Source organism: Protopterus annectens, chromosome 4.part0 (assembly GCF_019279795.1).
Source record: "Protopterus annectens isolate FY-2018-M chromosome 4.part0, PAN1.0, whole genome shotgun sequence".
Taxonomy (NCBI): domain Eukaryota; kingdom Metazoa; phylum Chordata; order Ceratodontiformes; family Protopteridae; genus Protopterus; species Protopterus annectens.
In genome coordinates this window covers 1,601,585,120-1,601,601,486 of record NC_056733.1, presented here as the reverse complement: position 1 = coordinate 1,601,601,486, position 16,367 = coordinate 1,601,585,120, and the positions used below count along the sequence as shown (strand labels likewise).

Sequence of the window (16,367 nt, the reverse complement as noted above, 5' to 3'; positions counted from 1 at the left end):
CCAAAGACTTAAAAATTATCGGCTGTTTTTAAACTCTACTTCCAGAACCAGTTGCATTAACATGGCTAATTATTTCACAGGTTATGGGTGAGGGAAGTTCAGCCTGTTTCAGATCTCCAAAAAGCATCTTACAAATGCATGTTTTAAGATACAATCAGTATGATAGTGATGTAACTTTCCCATCCACTGCTGACTTGTCATGCAACAACACAGGAACAAAAATGACTGCAAATTTACCTTCACGTCACTTTTTTTCATGCGTGTTCCTTCCTTGCCCACGAAGATATCATCAATATCAACCAAAATGTAACGGTCAAGGGACAGAGATAGCCTCTTCCCAGTTAGAAAAGAGACAGCATCTACAAACACTAACTTGTGTAGCCAGAAATTCAGGTTGTTGCCAAAAAGAACCCTCTGAATGCCATCATGCAGTCCCAGATCCTGCACCACTGTAGCATGCAAAGCTGCATCAAGGTTCATGTGAGGGATGCTCTCTGCAGACTTGGTCTTTGCTAGCAAGACAGGCTCATAGGTAGAATGGTTGGACTGAAACACTGTCCAGTCTTCACCTGGCAGCAAACCCTTCTCTGCCCCTGTAGACTTGGTGATGTAAAGTAATGGGGATTTAGGGTTGATGATGCAGTCCTTCAGCCACAAGTTTGAGTGAAGATAAAGTGGAAAACCTTTGAGTTGCGCACTCAGCAAGCTGTTTTCATTTGCCTTAAACAAGAGAAATATATGTTAAGAAATCTGTCATTATGAAGAAAAATGCATATTCTCAAATTACATTCAAACGATGCTTGTATCAATGACAGGGAGAGTGATGCTTTAATCTGAACTAACTACTAATCATCGTAGTTAATACAAAAAATCCTCCCATTTATCTGCTAACCAGGGCCTATGCAATGCAAACCAAGTACACAATGAATGGACTAAATCTTCCAAAGCACTTCTTCACAGAAAGGGCTGCAGATCTGTGGGATGGACTACTGGAATTGGTGGTGGACAGAGAATCTTCAGAGACACAGAACAGGGTCGGAGACAAGTGAAGAAAGTGTTGGAAGGAAGAAGTAGGTATGGAAATGAGGAAGACTCAACTGCACTTAAAGAGCAGACTAGGTAGGTTTACTGCACCATCTGCTATCAAGCAAATGTAATGTCATATGCTCTATTATGAATGCATACATAATCTCCAAGTTAAATCTACACTGCATGACTAGTTAAGGTTTTACCTGAGGAATCCCATGGAGATAATGGCCAGCAAACACAAGATGTTCTATGCTGTGAACCAATGAGCTGTTAAAGTCATGGCTCTTTACCATCAATGCAATTTTCTACAATATCTGACTTCTGAGTACAATTTTGTGATCCTACAGAAAGGGGACCAGTTACATAACCATAAATATGCACTGGATAAAATATATGCTTAGATTAGTGCTCCACAAATATAACCTACATACCACCTTCAGAGGCCTCAGCCTTTTACACGTTAGGACTTTGAACACATATATACAACTATCAATAAAATAATGCAGCATTTTTTTCCAACCATATTATTGAATTAAAAAAAAATGTCTCTTACAGGCACAGCTCCCTTGTCCCTGAATAACAACACAATATAATGATGGCACCTTGCATCTGCACTTACAATTCTCACACACTTACACACACAAACAGGAGGGCATAAGGCTGTACCTGATAGTTACTATTTTTCTGCAACTCTAACTTTCATCTCTGCAATTACATGCAAAGAATATAGTCAATAGCTTACCAATAAGTGGTACACTTCAGAGACTGCTGTAATGGTCTACCCTCTGTGCAAGAAACTTTACAAGCCCAGCCATGTAGCAGAGGAATAAAGTGCTAACTGCACCACAGGTGACCTATGTACAACTGGTGATATGGGCACTGGGGTGACCAGGCAGAGGAAGATGGGAATGAATGGCCAAAGCCAGCTCACTAATCCTTGGGAAAGGGTGGCAGCTTGGCTGTCTGAACTGGCAACACTTAGCCAGCATACCACTTACTATGGTGATGGCATGAGTGGTAATCTGCTTACACCCTCTACAAGCAAGTGTACAGCTTTACATGCCATCACTGGGTACACTTAGGCAGACAATGGGGACCCAATCCCTGATGCAAGAGTGAAAGTTCCTGGTCCCAGTTCACGCAACTCTTGTCCCGGAGGTACAAATGAGTAATCAGTAGGACAACGCTTGACAGTCAACAGGGGATCAGATCAAAAGATACAGATAAATACATTTTAAAAAGTTTGCAAAAGACAGGAAAAATGTGCTCTCATTACCTTACATCAATTTAGCAAAGCAGGCTGGAATTCATAAAGACTTAGTGTATTTGTACACAAGGTCACACTGTGTGGGCTTGAGCTGTAATGCAAGAGAACACCAATTTAAAAAAGTCACTGTTTAGATGCACAGATCACAACTGTGCAAAGGAGAGTGTGCTTAGTTATCTCTGAATTGCAAACAAACTGCTGTAGACTACAAGTTCATATCTTAAAGCAACTGGCTGGGTACCACATTTGTAAGCACTGCAATTTCTGCTACTTGCTGCCCTTTACCTTGCAGGTTTGTGGGGGCAAAACTAGGTATAACTTTGCAGTTATTCTTCCAAATTATGCAAGAAGAAGATGAGGGAAAGAAAAGTTGTGTAAAATCTTACCATAACCACAGATGTCCTTCTCTTCTATATTGCAGTATTCTGCATATGGGTTTACTCTTCTTGTCTCACGTACGTATGGCCAGTATAGAAAAGTTTTCAGTTCCTCTGAAGTGCGTGTGATGTATAACGTGGCCGAGGGAACCTGGGCCATAAAAGTTATGTCAGCACGCACCAGCCCTCAGAACTGAAAGCCCCAGTTGGAGCCAGTCCTAGTAAGGGCAATGCCAGTCCAGTGCCACCCAGGTAGGGAAAGGTAGCCTAACAGGAGGGGAAGGAATACTGCAACATGGAAGAAGGACATCTATGGTTATGGTAAGATTTTACACAACTTTTCTATGTCCTTTTATTCTCATGTTGCAGTATTCTGCATATGGGTGAGTGCCAAAGCTCACTGTGATTGGGGTGGAGGTCTAGAGGGAAATTCCAGGAATCTGTGAAGGATACCCCTGGCAAATCCTGCCCTGGATCTAGAAATGTGATCAAATTTGTAGTGTTTGGTAAAGGTGTGAACAGAAGACCAAGTAGCTGCCTCTAGGATAGTGGAGGTATCCAGGCCTTTAAAGAAGGCTCCTGAGGAAGCCATGACTCTGGTGGAATGTGCTTTAACTGCCCCTTGCAGGGATTTCCCATGGAATTGGTAACAGAAGGTGATGGCCTTGGAGGTCCAAGTAGATGTGGTCTGCTTGGACACTGCCTTCCCCAGTGCTCTATGGTGGAAGGATACAATGAGTTGGTTCATCTGTCTGATGGTCTTTGCTTTATGCAAGTAAAACCTGTCTATGCACATCTAGGGAGGGCAGTACCCTCTCACTGTCCCCCCATGTGGGTTGGGGAAAAAACAGGCAAGTGTATGGCCTGGTTAAGTGACAGGTCATTCACCACCTTGGGTTCTAAGGGTAACCCTATCCCTATGAAAAAGTGGAAAGGGTGGAACAGCCATAAGGGCTTGTAGTTCTGATACTATTCGAGCCGAGGTCAGGGCTACTAGCACTACAGTTTTCCATGTGCAATGTTTAAAGGAGGCTTTTCTGGCTCAAAGGGAGGAAGCATAAGCTTTTCCAGGACATAGTTAAGACTCAAGGAGCAGGGCACGGTTTCCTGCGAGGTCTAAGGTGGAGTACCCCCTTAAGGAAAAGCTCAGAAGGAAGTCTAGAAGCTAAAGCAGGGGTCCAGAGAAAGGCATGCTGAAACTGCAGACAGATGAGCTTTGATGGAAGAGTCAGCCAAGCCAGTCTGCAATAACTCATACAGGTAAGACAGGACTACAGGTGGTTCACTGGAAAATGGGTCCAGTTGCCTTTTGTGACACCAAGAAGTGAATCTTTTCCACTAAAAATGGTAGGATTTTCTTGTACTTGGTTTCCTGGCCTCCTGCACGACATTGAGCATGTCTTCATTGTAAAGGTATCAGAAAGGGATCAGAATCCTATCGGTCACAGGGTGAGGTTTAGAAGTTGCCACTGTAAGTGAATCAGTGATCCCTTTTGTTGTGTGAGAAGGTCCACTCTGGGGGGGTAACGTGGTGATTGCCCTTGGCCAACTGCAGAAGTAAGGGCAACCAGTGCTGTCTGGGCCAGTAGGGGGTCACCAACAAGATTTTTGGAGTGTCCTGCTGTATTTTTAGTAGGACTTTCTGAATACGTGTGAAGGGGGAAAAAGCATATAGATATTTCCCCTTCCAAGAAATCAAGAAGACATCCATTGCCAGTGTCTGGAGTTCTGAAGTCCTAGTGCAGAAACCAGGAAGTTGCCTGTTGATGGAGGAGACAAACAGGTCTTATTTGAGGTGTACCCTAGCTGTGGACCAGATCCAAGACGACATCTCTGTGAAGCATCCATTCATGGTTGTTTGTGATGGTTCTTCTCAAGTAATCTGCCAGGGCATTGTGGAGAGGGAAAATGTAAACCACCCGTAGGGTAATTCCCTGTGAGATGGCAAATTCCCATACAAGAAGGGCTAGTCTGCAGAGCAAGTAAGACTTGGTCCCTTCCGGTTTGTTGAGATACCACAGCATAGTGGTGTTGTCTGTGTACATCTTCAGAGGCGTCTGTTGGAGGGAAGGCCGAAAGGCCTGGAGGGCTAGAAGAATTGCCCTCATCTCACAAGTGTTGATGGGTACCAGTTTGTGAGGTTTTGGCCACAGGCTCTGCCTTTTGATTGCCCAGAGTTGCTCCCCAGACTAAGTCTGAGGCATCTGTGTGCATGACCTGTGTGGTCTGAGGTAGGTGGAGAGGGACACAGTACAGTTGTGTACACTTACCATAAATGTAGATGTTCGAGTATATTAACTGTTGCAGTCATCACACTTGGGTTATTCCTGCCAGAAGTAGCCCTCAGTTGGCCCAAATACCAGAGGCTTAGTATTTCTGCATCAGTTGCCGTCACTCCAGGACTAATGTCAGGTCGTCAATGGTATAAAAACAGGCAGCCAACGCCATTACTTCAGTTTTTCTTACCCCAAATAGCAGGAGCCCCCAAACAGGGAGCTAAGTTATGGTGGAATAACACCACCAATAGAAAGTAAATACCAATAGCCCTGTAAGGAGTGAGGAAAAGAAAGAGAGAGACAACGGGGCTGGAGGGTGGGAAACCAGGACTGCAACAGTGATTACAATCAACATCTACATTTATGGTAAGTGTACACAACTGTACTAGGTTCTTTGTGTTTTAATGTTGCAGTCATCACACACGGGTTGATTCCCAAAGCTGGGTGGAGGCAGTCAAGAAGAGTTGGGGCTGGCTAGTATGCCCTGCAGGACTGAGGTCGCAAAGCCCGCCTTGGATTTGGAAAAGATAGGCAGGTGGTAATGCTTGGTGAAGGTATGGGCAGAACTCCATGTTGCAGTTTCTAGGATGTCCCTGGTAGGGACTCCTCTGCGAAAGGCTGTATAAGCTGAAGTTGCCCTAGTGGAATGTGTTCTGACCCCCTATAGGGGTGATTTCCCATGGTGTTTGTAACAGAAATGGATACATTGTGCTATCCATTTGAAAATGGTTTGTTTTGATATGGCCTTGTCCTCTGCCCGTGGTGCAAAGCTGACTAGTAACTGGTCAGATTTCCTAAAGGGCTTAGTCCTATACAGGTAGGATCTGAGCTGTCTGTGCACATCTAAAGTGTGTAGGATCCTTTCCCCCTTATTTTGAGGTTTAGGGAAAAAGGTGGGCAAATGGATAGATTGGTTGAGAGCCACACTGGACACCACTTTGGGCATGAAAGTTGGGTTAGTCCTGAGGGAGATCCTGTCAGCATGGAAAATGATGAAGGGTTCCACAGCCATAAGTGCTTGTAGTTCAGACAATCTTCTAGCTGAAGTGATGGCCAAAAGCACGGCTGTTTTCCAAGAGAAGAATTTTAACTCTGCTGAAGCTGCAGGTACAAAGGGGGGGGGGGGTGAGCTTTTCCAACACAAAGTTAAGGTCCCAAGCAGGTGTAGGGGCTCTTCTTGGTGGCCTTAAGTTGTTAGCCCCTCTCAGGAACTGCTTGATGAGAGGGTGTGAGAAGAGAGGTGGCTCAGTGCTGTAATGTGCAGAAATGGCAGAGGCATGGATTTTAATGGAAGAGAAGGAAAGGCCCTTGTGGAGTAAGTCGGCTAGGTAATCCAGGATGAGAGGTAAGGATGGCTGTGCTGGGTCTGCTCCTTTAGTCTGAATCCAGGAACAATACCTCTTCCACTTGTCAGCATAGGATTTTCTAGTACTGGGTTGTTTGGCTTCACATATAACATCCAGGACCTGCTTGCTTAGGCAGGCCACTGGAGGGGAAGTCAAGGAATAAGCCAGGCTCAGGGTGTGCAAATGTGGATGCAGGAACTCTCCCCTCCTGATGAGTAAGGAGAGCTGGAATTTGAGGGAGGTGCCATGGAGGCAATGGAGACAGACTGCACAGTAGTGGGTACCAGTGCTGGCATGGCCAGTCTGGGGCAATCAGGATTGCCCTTGCTCTCTCTCCTCCCTTATTTTGAGTAGTAGTCTGGTAAGAAGAGGAAGGGGGGGATGCATAAATTGATAGGTTTCCCCAGTGGAAGGACAGGGCATCCACTTTCCAGGCCTTGCTGTGACGTTCCCTGGTGCAGAATTTGCTGAGCTGGTGATTGTAGGGGGAGGCAAATAGGTCCACCTTCGGGGTACCCCATTTCAGGGTCACAAGGCTGAAGGTGTTGTGGTTTAATTGCCACTCATGTAGGTCTAGGAGATTTCTGCTTAAGTTGTCTGCCAGAGAGTTTTGGTTGCCTGGCAGGAATTGGGCTTGCGGGTGAATATGCATGGCTGAGGGCGTGTTCCAATGGGTCATGGCTAGCTTGCAGAGTGGGTTCCCCTCTGCTGGTTGATGTACCACATCACTGTGGTGTTGTTGGTTTTGATTAGAAGAGGCCCCGGAGAGAGTAAGGATCTGAAAGCTGATAGTGTGTACTGAACAACTAGCATCTCTTTCTGGTTGATGTGTAGATGAATTTGATTTGGGCTCCAGTGGCCCTGAATGCACCTGCCGTCCAGATGTGCACCCCAGGCATAGTCTGATGTGTCTGTGGTTAGGGTCTGGGTGGCATGGGGTTGTGTAAAGGGAAGCCCCTTGTGGTTGCATGCTGCTGCCCACCAAAGGAACTCTTTCCTTAGATAAGGTATCATAGGTATGACAGTTTCTAGGTCTTGAGAATGTTGGCACCAAAGACTTTTTAAGTACCACTGAAGTTTCCGCATATGCAGTCTGGCATATGGATTTAGAATGCAGGAGGCCATGAACCCTAGTGCTTGCATGATTTTCCTTGTGGATAACTGGATTCTGGTGGTCATTTGAGAGAAGTAGCCTGTCAGATAGGCTTGTTTTTATGGAGCTTGTTTTTATGGAGTAAGGAATGCCATCTGGGATGTTGTGTCCAAGCTTGCTCCCAGGAATACAATTTTTTGTGTATCCCAGTGAGGTTAGAAGGTCCTTTACAAATGTCAGGTGCTGCAACAGCTTTTTCTATCTGCCTGAATCAGGCAGTCGTCCAAGTAGGGGTAAATTTAAATATTTATTTGTCTGTAAAAGGCAATGACTGGAGCCAGGCATTTTGTGAAAACTCTGGGTGCAGTGGATAAGCCAACGGGAAGTGCAGAGAACTGATGATGCATAGATCCTGCCCTAAAACGTAGATATTTCCTGCAGGAGTCCCTGACTGGGATATGCAGATAGGCCTCCTTTAGTTCTAGGGTGGCTAACCAGGCATCTTTGGACAGCATAGGGAGAAGCTGTTGCATGGTGAGCATTTTGAATTTTGGTACCACCGGGAAGGTGTTTAGAATGGATAGATCTAAGATTGGGCTCCTGCTGCCCCTTTTCTGGGTACCAGGAAAAGTCTGGAATAAAAACCTTGGCCTATCTGTTCTGCAGGAACAGGCTGAATTGCCCTTATGGAGAGCAGGGACTGAACTTGGTTTTGTGCCTCTGCCCACTGGTTTGGGGGAAGATCTGGGTACCCTTTTGGGGTTGGCATCGTGTGGAAATAAAATTTGTACCCTTGGGATACTATGTTGAGGACCTATCAATCGTTGGTGATGGAGGCCCAGTTTTTTACATGGTAGGCAACTTTTCCTCCTAGGGGCACGAGCAATTGGGCAGAGGTGAGGGGAGGAGTTGAGAAGTCATTGTGAATTCTTTCCACAAGGGGGTGGTTTAGCACTCCCTGTTTTAGAAGTGGAGGTAGTCCATTGCTTAGATCTCTGCATACCCTGAAACTGTTGTCTGGGGGGGTCTGCTTCCCCTAGGTCTAGTCTGAGGTGGCCTTGATGGGACTGGAAATGACCAATTCTTTGAGGGACAATGCCTACTGAATCTTGAAGGCTGTACTTGCAAAAAATCTTTGACTGTCTGCATATACTTAGCTTTTTCTTCCATCTTTTTTAAAACCTCTTCTGCTTTGGTGCCAAACAGATTGTCTTTGTTCGGAGGTGTGTCCAATAATTTTGATTTGACATGGTCTGGCAAGGTATGTTCCTTAAGCCTGGCATGCCTTCTAAGTACAGAACCTGTGACTGCTGCCCTGCAAAATGCTTTTAGGGCGTCAAACCCACATTGCATGGTATGCTTGCTGACTTGGCTTGCAGAATGCATAAGCTCCTCTAATTCTTTATTTTCTGCACAGTCAGGGAAGGTAGATCATTTTTGCTTAATAAGTTCCATAGTATGTTGCTGGTATTTCAGCATGTGGAATTGACAATTTAATGCTCTAATGGCAATAGTTGTCTAATGCTCTGGAATCCCAGTCCAAGGGGGTGGGGATTCTTAGCTGTAGCTGCTTTTATTCCTTTAGGTCTTTGGGAGATGACCTTTGGGTCAACAGTAGGATTCTTGAAAAGAAATTTGTGAGGGTCAGGGACTCTGTAGTACATGTCAGGTTTCCAGTGAGCAAGAGGTAAAATATCAGGAGTTAGACTGGATTCCATAAAGACATCATCCACAACATCCAGAACAGGAGGGATAGCTAAGGGTCTGTGCTGTGGTAAATCTAAAAATTCCGAGTCTTTTTGGACTGAGAATAATCCTGGCATTCTCAATGGAAATGCTCTCTCAATGTATGTAGGGTTTCACCAAAAGAAAAATCCTCTGGAGGAGAGGCAGAAGGAATGGATTAGTCTGCATCTGAATCCTCATATGCAGAAAAGGGCATGTCTTCATAATCAGAAACCTCAGAGTCGTTGGACTCTTGGTGAGATAAAGCTGCTGGGGACAAGTCTCTCTTTCTTTTAGCAGGGGAAGGCTGGCTTCCCCTAATCAGCATGATAAGGTATTCTGCCATTTTAAGCATCTGTGACTGTGGCAAGGAAGCAGGACCTTGAGTCTTCGTTTTTTTAGGCATAGCTTGTACTCTGGGCCTTAGACACTCTGTAGTTTTAGACAGAACTGAAGAAGCAAAAGTAGTAGTCCGTTTGTGTCTAATATCGGTAGTGAGAAGAACATCCTCAGAAGCCGGTGCCTGCACAGCGACTCCGGACTCATCCAAGGGAGAGACATACACTGGTTCTGTAGTCAAAGAAGAGTCTCGCAGCCTACTGGACTTCGAACAGGTCTCAGTAGCTGCCTGCGAATCCATGGAAGCGGGCATCAGGGGCTGCGAAAACGCCTCACTGAGTACTGGTGAACTGGCAACTGGCTTAACGGAAGCGTCGACGGCAGTTTTGGACCTGTGCAGTCTGTCTCTGTCTTTATCCTTATGTTTTTTCAGATCATCGGTATTCGGATGGCTTACTAAAACCATTTCAGAATACGGAGATCGAGAGCGAAAGTATTTAGCTGCAATAAGGGCCTGATAACAAATAGTTTGAGCATTGAACAAAGCACAAAACCGGCAGCAAGGGACATCTTGGTCTGGGCTTAAACAGGTGACGCAGTAAAAATGGAAATCTCGGTGTGGTATTTGCTTTCCACAGGCGAGACAATTGTTAACCTCTTCTGACATTGGTTAGAGCAAGAAAAAAGGATCCCAAACAGGGTACTTAGCTTTAGAAGACTTCAACTTCAGAAACAAAAACTCAGGTAGCGGCCGACCGGCACTCATACGAACTGCTTCTGGCTCCTCGGTAAGAAAGACTGATGTAATGGTGTCAGCTGCCTGTTTTTATACCACTGACGACCTGACATCAGTCCTGGAGCGACAGCAACTGACGCAGAAATACTAAGCCTCTGGTATTCGGGCCAACTGAGGGCTACCCCTGGCAGGATAACCCAATTGTGATGACTGCAACAGGATAACCCAATTGTGATGACTGCAACAGTGAAACATGAAGAACATATGGATTGGCGTTCACCTGTTCCAACCACCATTGTATTTCCTTCTTCAGGCAAGGGAGAAGAATCACCCTGTGCTCAGAGGGTGGAAGTGCTGTGTCCAGACTGACTGACTGAAGATACCATTGTAATTTCTCATATGTAGTCTTGCTAGGGGTAGCATGGGGATGGTGGCTGCCATGTAGCCCAACAATCTGAGGTATTGCCTTGCTGTTAACTCTGTGGAGTGAAAGACCAGAAGAAGATATTCTGTCAAGGAGCCCACTTTAGGGGGTGGTAGGTATGCTACCCATGAGGTCTGAGTGTATTCCGCACCCAAGGAAGACAATATCCTGGGTTGGCTGCAGCTGGGATTTTGGAAAATTTAGTAGAAATCCCAGGGACTGTAGAAGGCCCACTACCAGTTGGACGTGTAGCTGGAGGGTCTCTTGGCTGGCAGCCTGGATCAACATGTTGTCCAAGTAAGGGAATATTTGTATTCCCTTTGTTCTGCAAAAGGCAATTACTGGGGCCAAGGATTTTATGAAGGCTCTGGGTGCAGTGGAGAGTCCAAAAGGCAAGGCAGAGAATTGTAAGTGCGAAGAACCCACCAAGAACCTCAGGTATTTCCTGTGGGTGGGTTTTATTGGGATGTGGAGGTAGTCATCCTTTATATCCAATGTTGCCATAAACCCTTGGGGTAAAAAGGAGGAGGAAAAGGGCTGGGAGAGTCAGCATTCTGAAGGTAGGAACCTTTAAGAAAGGGTTGAGGTGGGAGAGGTCTAATATAGGTCTCCAGGGTCCATCTTTCCTAGAGACCAAGAAGATCATGGAATATAATCCTCTTCCCTTTGCAGCTGGGGAGACTGTTTCGATGGAGCCCTGAAGGTTTAGAGTCTGGAGGACTAGATGCATGAGGTGCAACTGTTGATACAGTGGTTGTGGGATGCTTCTCCTTTTTGGAGGCGACATCCAAGACGTGAAGTAACCGGTTTTGTAGTATGGACAGGACCCACTTGTCTGAGGTGAGCTTGGTCCATTCAGGGTGGCAGTGAGAGTCGAGCTGACCGAGGTACAGAAGGAGGGGGTGGGCGGCAGTAAGCGTATCAGGTAGTCAGATGCGACCTGCCCTATCTGGAAAGGGTGGTCTCTGGCTGGAGGAGGAAGATGCCCTAGCTGTAGGAGTTTGTTTTCTTGTAGGCTTTCTAGGCCTGGAAGGAGCAGCAGGACGAGGATGCTTCCTGATAAAAGTACAGTTGTGTACCTACCATAAATGTAGATGTTAGAGTGTATTCATTGTTGAAGTCATTACACTTGGGTTATCCTGCTGGCAGGCTACCTGCAGTTGGCCTGAATTCCAAAGTCTAGGTCCGGCGTCGGTTGCTGTCGCCTCATCCCTGACGTCAGTGCACCAGGGGTATAAAAGATGCAGCCGACGCCATTTTCTTCAGTTTTTCGTGCCCCAGATGTCAGGTGCCCCCAAATTGGTAGGCTGAAAATTATGCCAATAAGTATGCATGCACAAAAACAGTTAGTTATGTACTCACCATAACAATCGATGTATGTGGTCCATCTCGCCTACATTCCTTACTCACGGGTTCGGAGCAGAGAATCGGCTCCGACTCAGCCAAACTTTCTAGCACGAAGTCTCTAATTGGCTGGGCTAACCCTGTATCCCAGGGTGCACCTCGCCCTAGCCCCAGAACTTGTTTGCAATCATAACACTCATAACCCATACTCAATAAACACTGGAAGAAAATCCAGCCAGATAGGGGAACAAATCACTGACCTTGAAGGGTCCACGGTGCCAAAAATTCTTCCAATTCCTCTAGGAAGGGGGCAGGTGGGAGGGTACGTAGGAATGTAGGCGAGATTGACCACATACATCGATCGTTATGGTGAGTACATAACTAACTGATGTTATGTGGTCCTATCTCGCCTACATTCCTTACTCACGGGACAGCGTCCCCAGCACCTCTATCCTAGGAGGCTCATAAGAAGATACTCCTGAGAACCATGGAACCAAAGGAAGCCCGGCCCCTAGAAGCCACGTCCAGCTTGTAATGAGTAATAAAAGTGTTGGGAGAAGCCCAAGTTGCCGCAGCACAAATATCATCTAAGGAAAGTCTAGCATGGAAAGCTACTGACGTAGACATAGCCCTGGTAGAATGAGCCTTGACGGGAAAGGGTAACGTTCTGTCTGCTGAGAAGTAAATGAATGAAATACAGTCTCTGATCCATTTAGAAATAGTGTATTTGGAAATAGGACTACCTGCTCTGTTCTCTGAAAGGGACACAAACAATTTATCAGACTTCCTAACTTGCTTCGTCCTATGTGAATAAAACCTCAGTTGTCTGTGCACATCCAACTGATGCAACCTGAACTCTGCTTTATTGGAAAAGTTCGGAAAAAACACTGGTAACTCAAAAGATTGATGAAGATTGACCGGGGATGACACCTTCGGGAGAAAGGACGGGTTAAGCCTGAGAGAGACTCTGTCCTTCTGAAAGACCAAATATGGAGATTTAATGGACAAGGCTTGAAGTTCTGATACCCTCCTGGCCGATGTAATGGCTCTCAGAAAAGCCGTCTTCCAAGATAAGAATTTCAAGTTGCAAGTGGCAGCCGGTTCAAAGGGTGGTGACAAAATAGCTTGTAGCACAAGGTTCAGGTCCCATGGCAGTACAGGCTCAGAAACTGGGGGATGAAGTAACCAAGCGCCTTTTAGAAAAGCTTTACAGAGCTTGTGGCCCATAAGAGAGGGCTCATAAGATGTGTGAAAATTGGAAATTGCGGCCAACTGTAATTTAATGGTAGCGGGCGCGGAGCCCTGACGAAACAACATGGCTAAAAAAATCCAAGACCGACAGAATAGCGGCCGTGAAGGGATCCAACCCTTGGGCCTGAGCCCAAATGGAGAATCTCCTCCATTTGCTGGAATAAAGTTTCCTGGTGGAAGACTTATGAGAAGAAGACAAGATGTGCACCACTTCAGGAGAAAAGGAATGTAGCCTGACTAGGGATGGAACTGGAGCAGCCAGGCTTGTCAACCTGAGGGTTCGCAGGGATGGATGAAGTTGTCCTGACATGTGAATCAGGAGGTCTGGCACTGGGTCCAAAGTCCACGGACCGCCCAGTGCTTACCGTTGAAGAAAGGGGAACCATAATTGTCGAGGCCAGTGTGGAGCAATAAGAATCATCCTGCTTCCCACAGATATGGCTTTCTGTATCACCCTTGGCAACAGATGAAATGGAGGGAAAGCGTAGACCAGACCGGGGGGGCCAATCGTGAGCTAGAGCGTCCCTGGGTGACTCCCCCTGTGGGGGGATCAGAGTGAAGTACTTGCTGCATTTGGCATTGAGGGGGCTGGCGAAGAGATCGCAGCAAGGCTGACCCCACTTTTTGAAGATCTGAACCGCCACTCAGTTGTTCAGGGACCGCTCGTGAGGCATTAGAATTGCTCTGCTTAGCCTGTCTGCTATCACGTTGGACCTCCCCGGAATGTGTGTTGCCACTAGAAACCATTGGGAAGACGCTGCCCACTGCCACACTCGCATGACCTCTCTGCAGAGGGGGTAAGATTTGGTTCCCCCCTGCTTGTTCAGGTATCACACCAAGGACATGTTGTCCGAGTGAATTGCAATCGTTCCCAGAGGTAGAAAGTCCTGGAGTGCTCGCAACGCCAGAAACACCGCTCTCATCTCCAGAACATTGATGTGCAAGTGTACCTCGTGGTCTTGACAGGTGCCTTGGACCGTCCTGCCTAGATAATGCCCCCACCCCATCTGGGAGGCGTCCGTGGTCACAGTGGCCACTGGAGACATAGGAACCAAGCTCCTCCCTCTGTCCAGATTGGAGGAGCATAGCCACCAGAGGAGGTCCTGTTTGCATCACTCTGTGAGAAGTATCAAGTGGGAAAGAGGAAGCCTTTGAAAGGACCACTGAACTGACAGGAGCCACTGTAGTATCCGCATGTGTAACCTGGCCAGGGGTACCAGCATGATGGTGGAGGCCATGGATCCCAAGAGTTGAAGAACTAACCTGGCCTGAACTTTCCTGAGGGGCAACAGTGCATGCATCTGAGACTGCAACACCCTTATCCTGTCCTGTGGCAGAAAGGCGCGCATTTGAATAGAGTCTAGCTCTGCGCCTATAAAAATAACACGCTGTGAGGGCTGCAAGGCAGACTTTTCCCAGTTCAAAGCAACTCCTAGACATTGGCAAAGTGAGATGGTCGTCTCCCTGGCTTGAATGAGCAGATGCCTGGTGGGGGCGGCGAGAAGCCAGTCGTCCAGATACGGAAACACCTGGAATCCTAGACGTCTCAGGTGAGCTGTCACCACTGCCAAGCACTTGGTAAACACCCTGGGGGCTGTGGTGAGACCAAAGGGCAGGGCACAAAACTGGAAGTGACTGGCTCCTAGCCGGAAGCGTAAATGACTCCTGGATGCCTTTTCCATTCTGATGTGGTAGTAGGCATCCTTGAGATCGATGGAGCACATCCATACTCCTTTCTCCAGCAGTGGAAAAATGGACTGAAGTGTGACCATTCGGAACTTGGACTTCAGAACGTAGCGACTGAGATCCAGAATGGGTCTCAGGTCCCCTGTTCTATTCGGCACCAAAAAGAGTCATGAGTAAGTTCCTGATCTGACATGGTCTGAGGGGATTGGTTGGATGACTCCTTTTTCTAGCAGCTTTGCCATTTCTAGTGCTGCTTGATCCTGTTGACTGGGTGGGACGTCCAGGATCCTTCCGACTGGAGGGGGTGTCAATGCAAAGGGAATAGTGTAACCTCCGGTAACTATCCGAAGCACCCAACGATCCTGGGTGATGCTCTCTCAGGCTTCCAGATGCAATGAAATATGGCCCCCGACTGGCTCCGGAATAGCACAGTCGGGCAACACCTCAGGACGCTGGAAGGAAGAGCCACGAAAGGAATTGCGGTCTCCAGAGTTGCGGGGGCCCCCTTTGCCTCTAGGGCGGCGTCTTCCAGAATAATTCCCCCCCCCCCCCCGCTTCTGGAGGGGGACTCACCTTAAGCCATGGGAAAGGACCTCTGAAACTTTTTGAACCACACCCCCCCCCCTCTCTGAGCCTTGGGATAAGGCCTAAAAGGAAGAGAAAAATAGGCCCCTACGGCAGATAGGGTCTTTCCCTCCTGTTCGCATCTGGTGAGAGTGTCTTCCACTTTGGGTCTGAAGAGAGAGGACCCATCAAAGGGGGCGTCAGTGAAGGAAGACTTAAAGGCCTCCGCAAAATGACACAGGTGCATCCAGGCTTGCCTTCTGAGAGCTACGCCTGAGCTAGCTGCCTTACTCACCCCTTCGGCTGCATAAGATATGAGCCTCATGGACAAGTTGACAATGGACCCTAGGGTAGACAACTGGGCATTAACAGTTTGCGCTACCGCCTCAGGCATGTTACTCATCAGAGTAACTCCTAGCTCCTTCAGAAGATCTCTTTGGAGCCGAGTGAAATGACTGAGTTAATTCAAGGACCGTAAGGTGAAGGTCGCCGAAGACAAGGTATGCTTCCCATACCGGTCCATACTCCTGGACTCCTTGTTAGGAAGGTTGACTGAAGAAGAAGCCTCTGCAACTTCCTGCTGAGTGGCTGCCGCCACCACCAAGGCATCTACCGAAACCCCTTTGGTAAGAAACTCTTTGCCCGGGGGAGCAGACAAGAATTTGTTTGGACGTCTGGGCACCGGTTCCACAGAATCAGGATTCTCCCACACCCTTCGACAAATCAAGTCTAGGAGTTCGTCGAAGGGTGGAGACACCCAGGAGGCGGAGGGTTGAGCTCCAAAGGCCTTGAGGAATACTGACTCCTCCTCAGAGGGGGTCTTGGAGGGCCAGTCGCCTGTCTCAAAATCTCCAAGCGTCGGAGAAAGAGACATCATCGGAGGACGACTTGGGGGACCCCTCTGATTCCT

General features: G+C 47.3%; 1 protein-coding gene across 1 annotated transcript in view; it reads right to left on the bottom strand.

Moving 5' to 3' along the window:
- Nucleotides 1-16,367, bottom strand: part of NDST1 (N-deacetylase and N-sulfotransferase 1) — a 1,661,305-nt gene that overhangs the window by 1,159,628 nt on the left and 485,310 nt on the right. Inside the window, exon 4 of the mRNA XM_044069371.1 lies at nucleotides 238-720. Coding sequence (XP_043925306.1) covers nucleotides 238-720 — 483 coding nt within the window. The remainder of the gene's footprint in view (nucleotides 1-237; nucleotides 721-16,367) is intronic.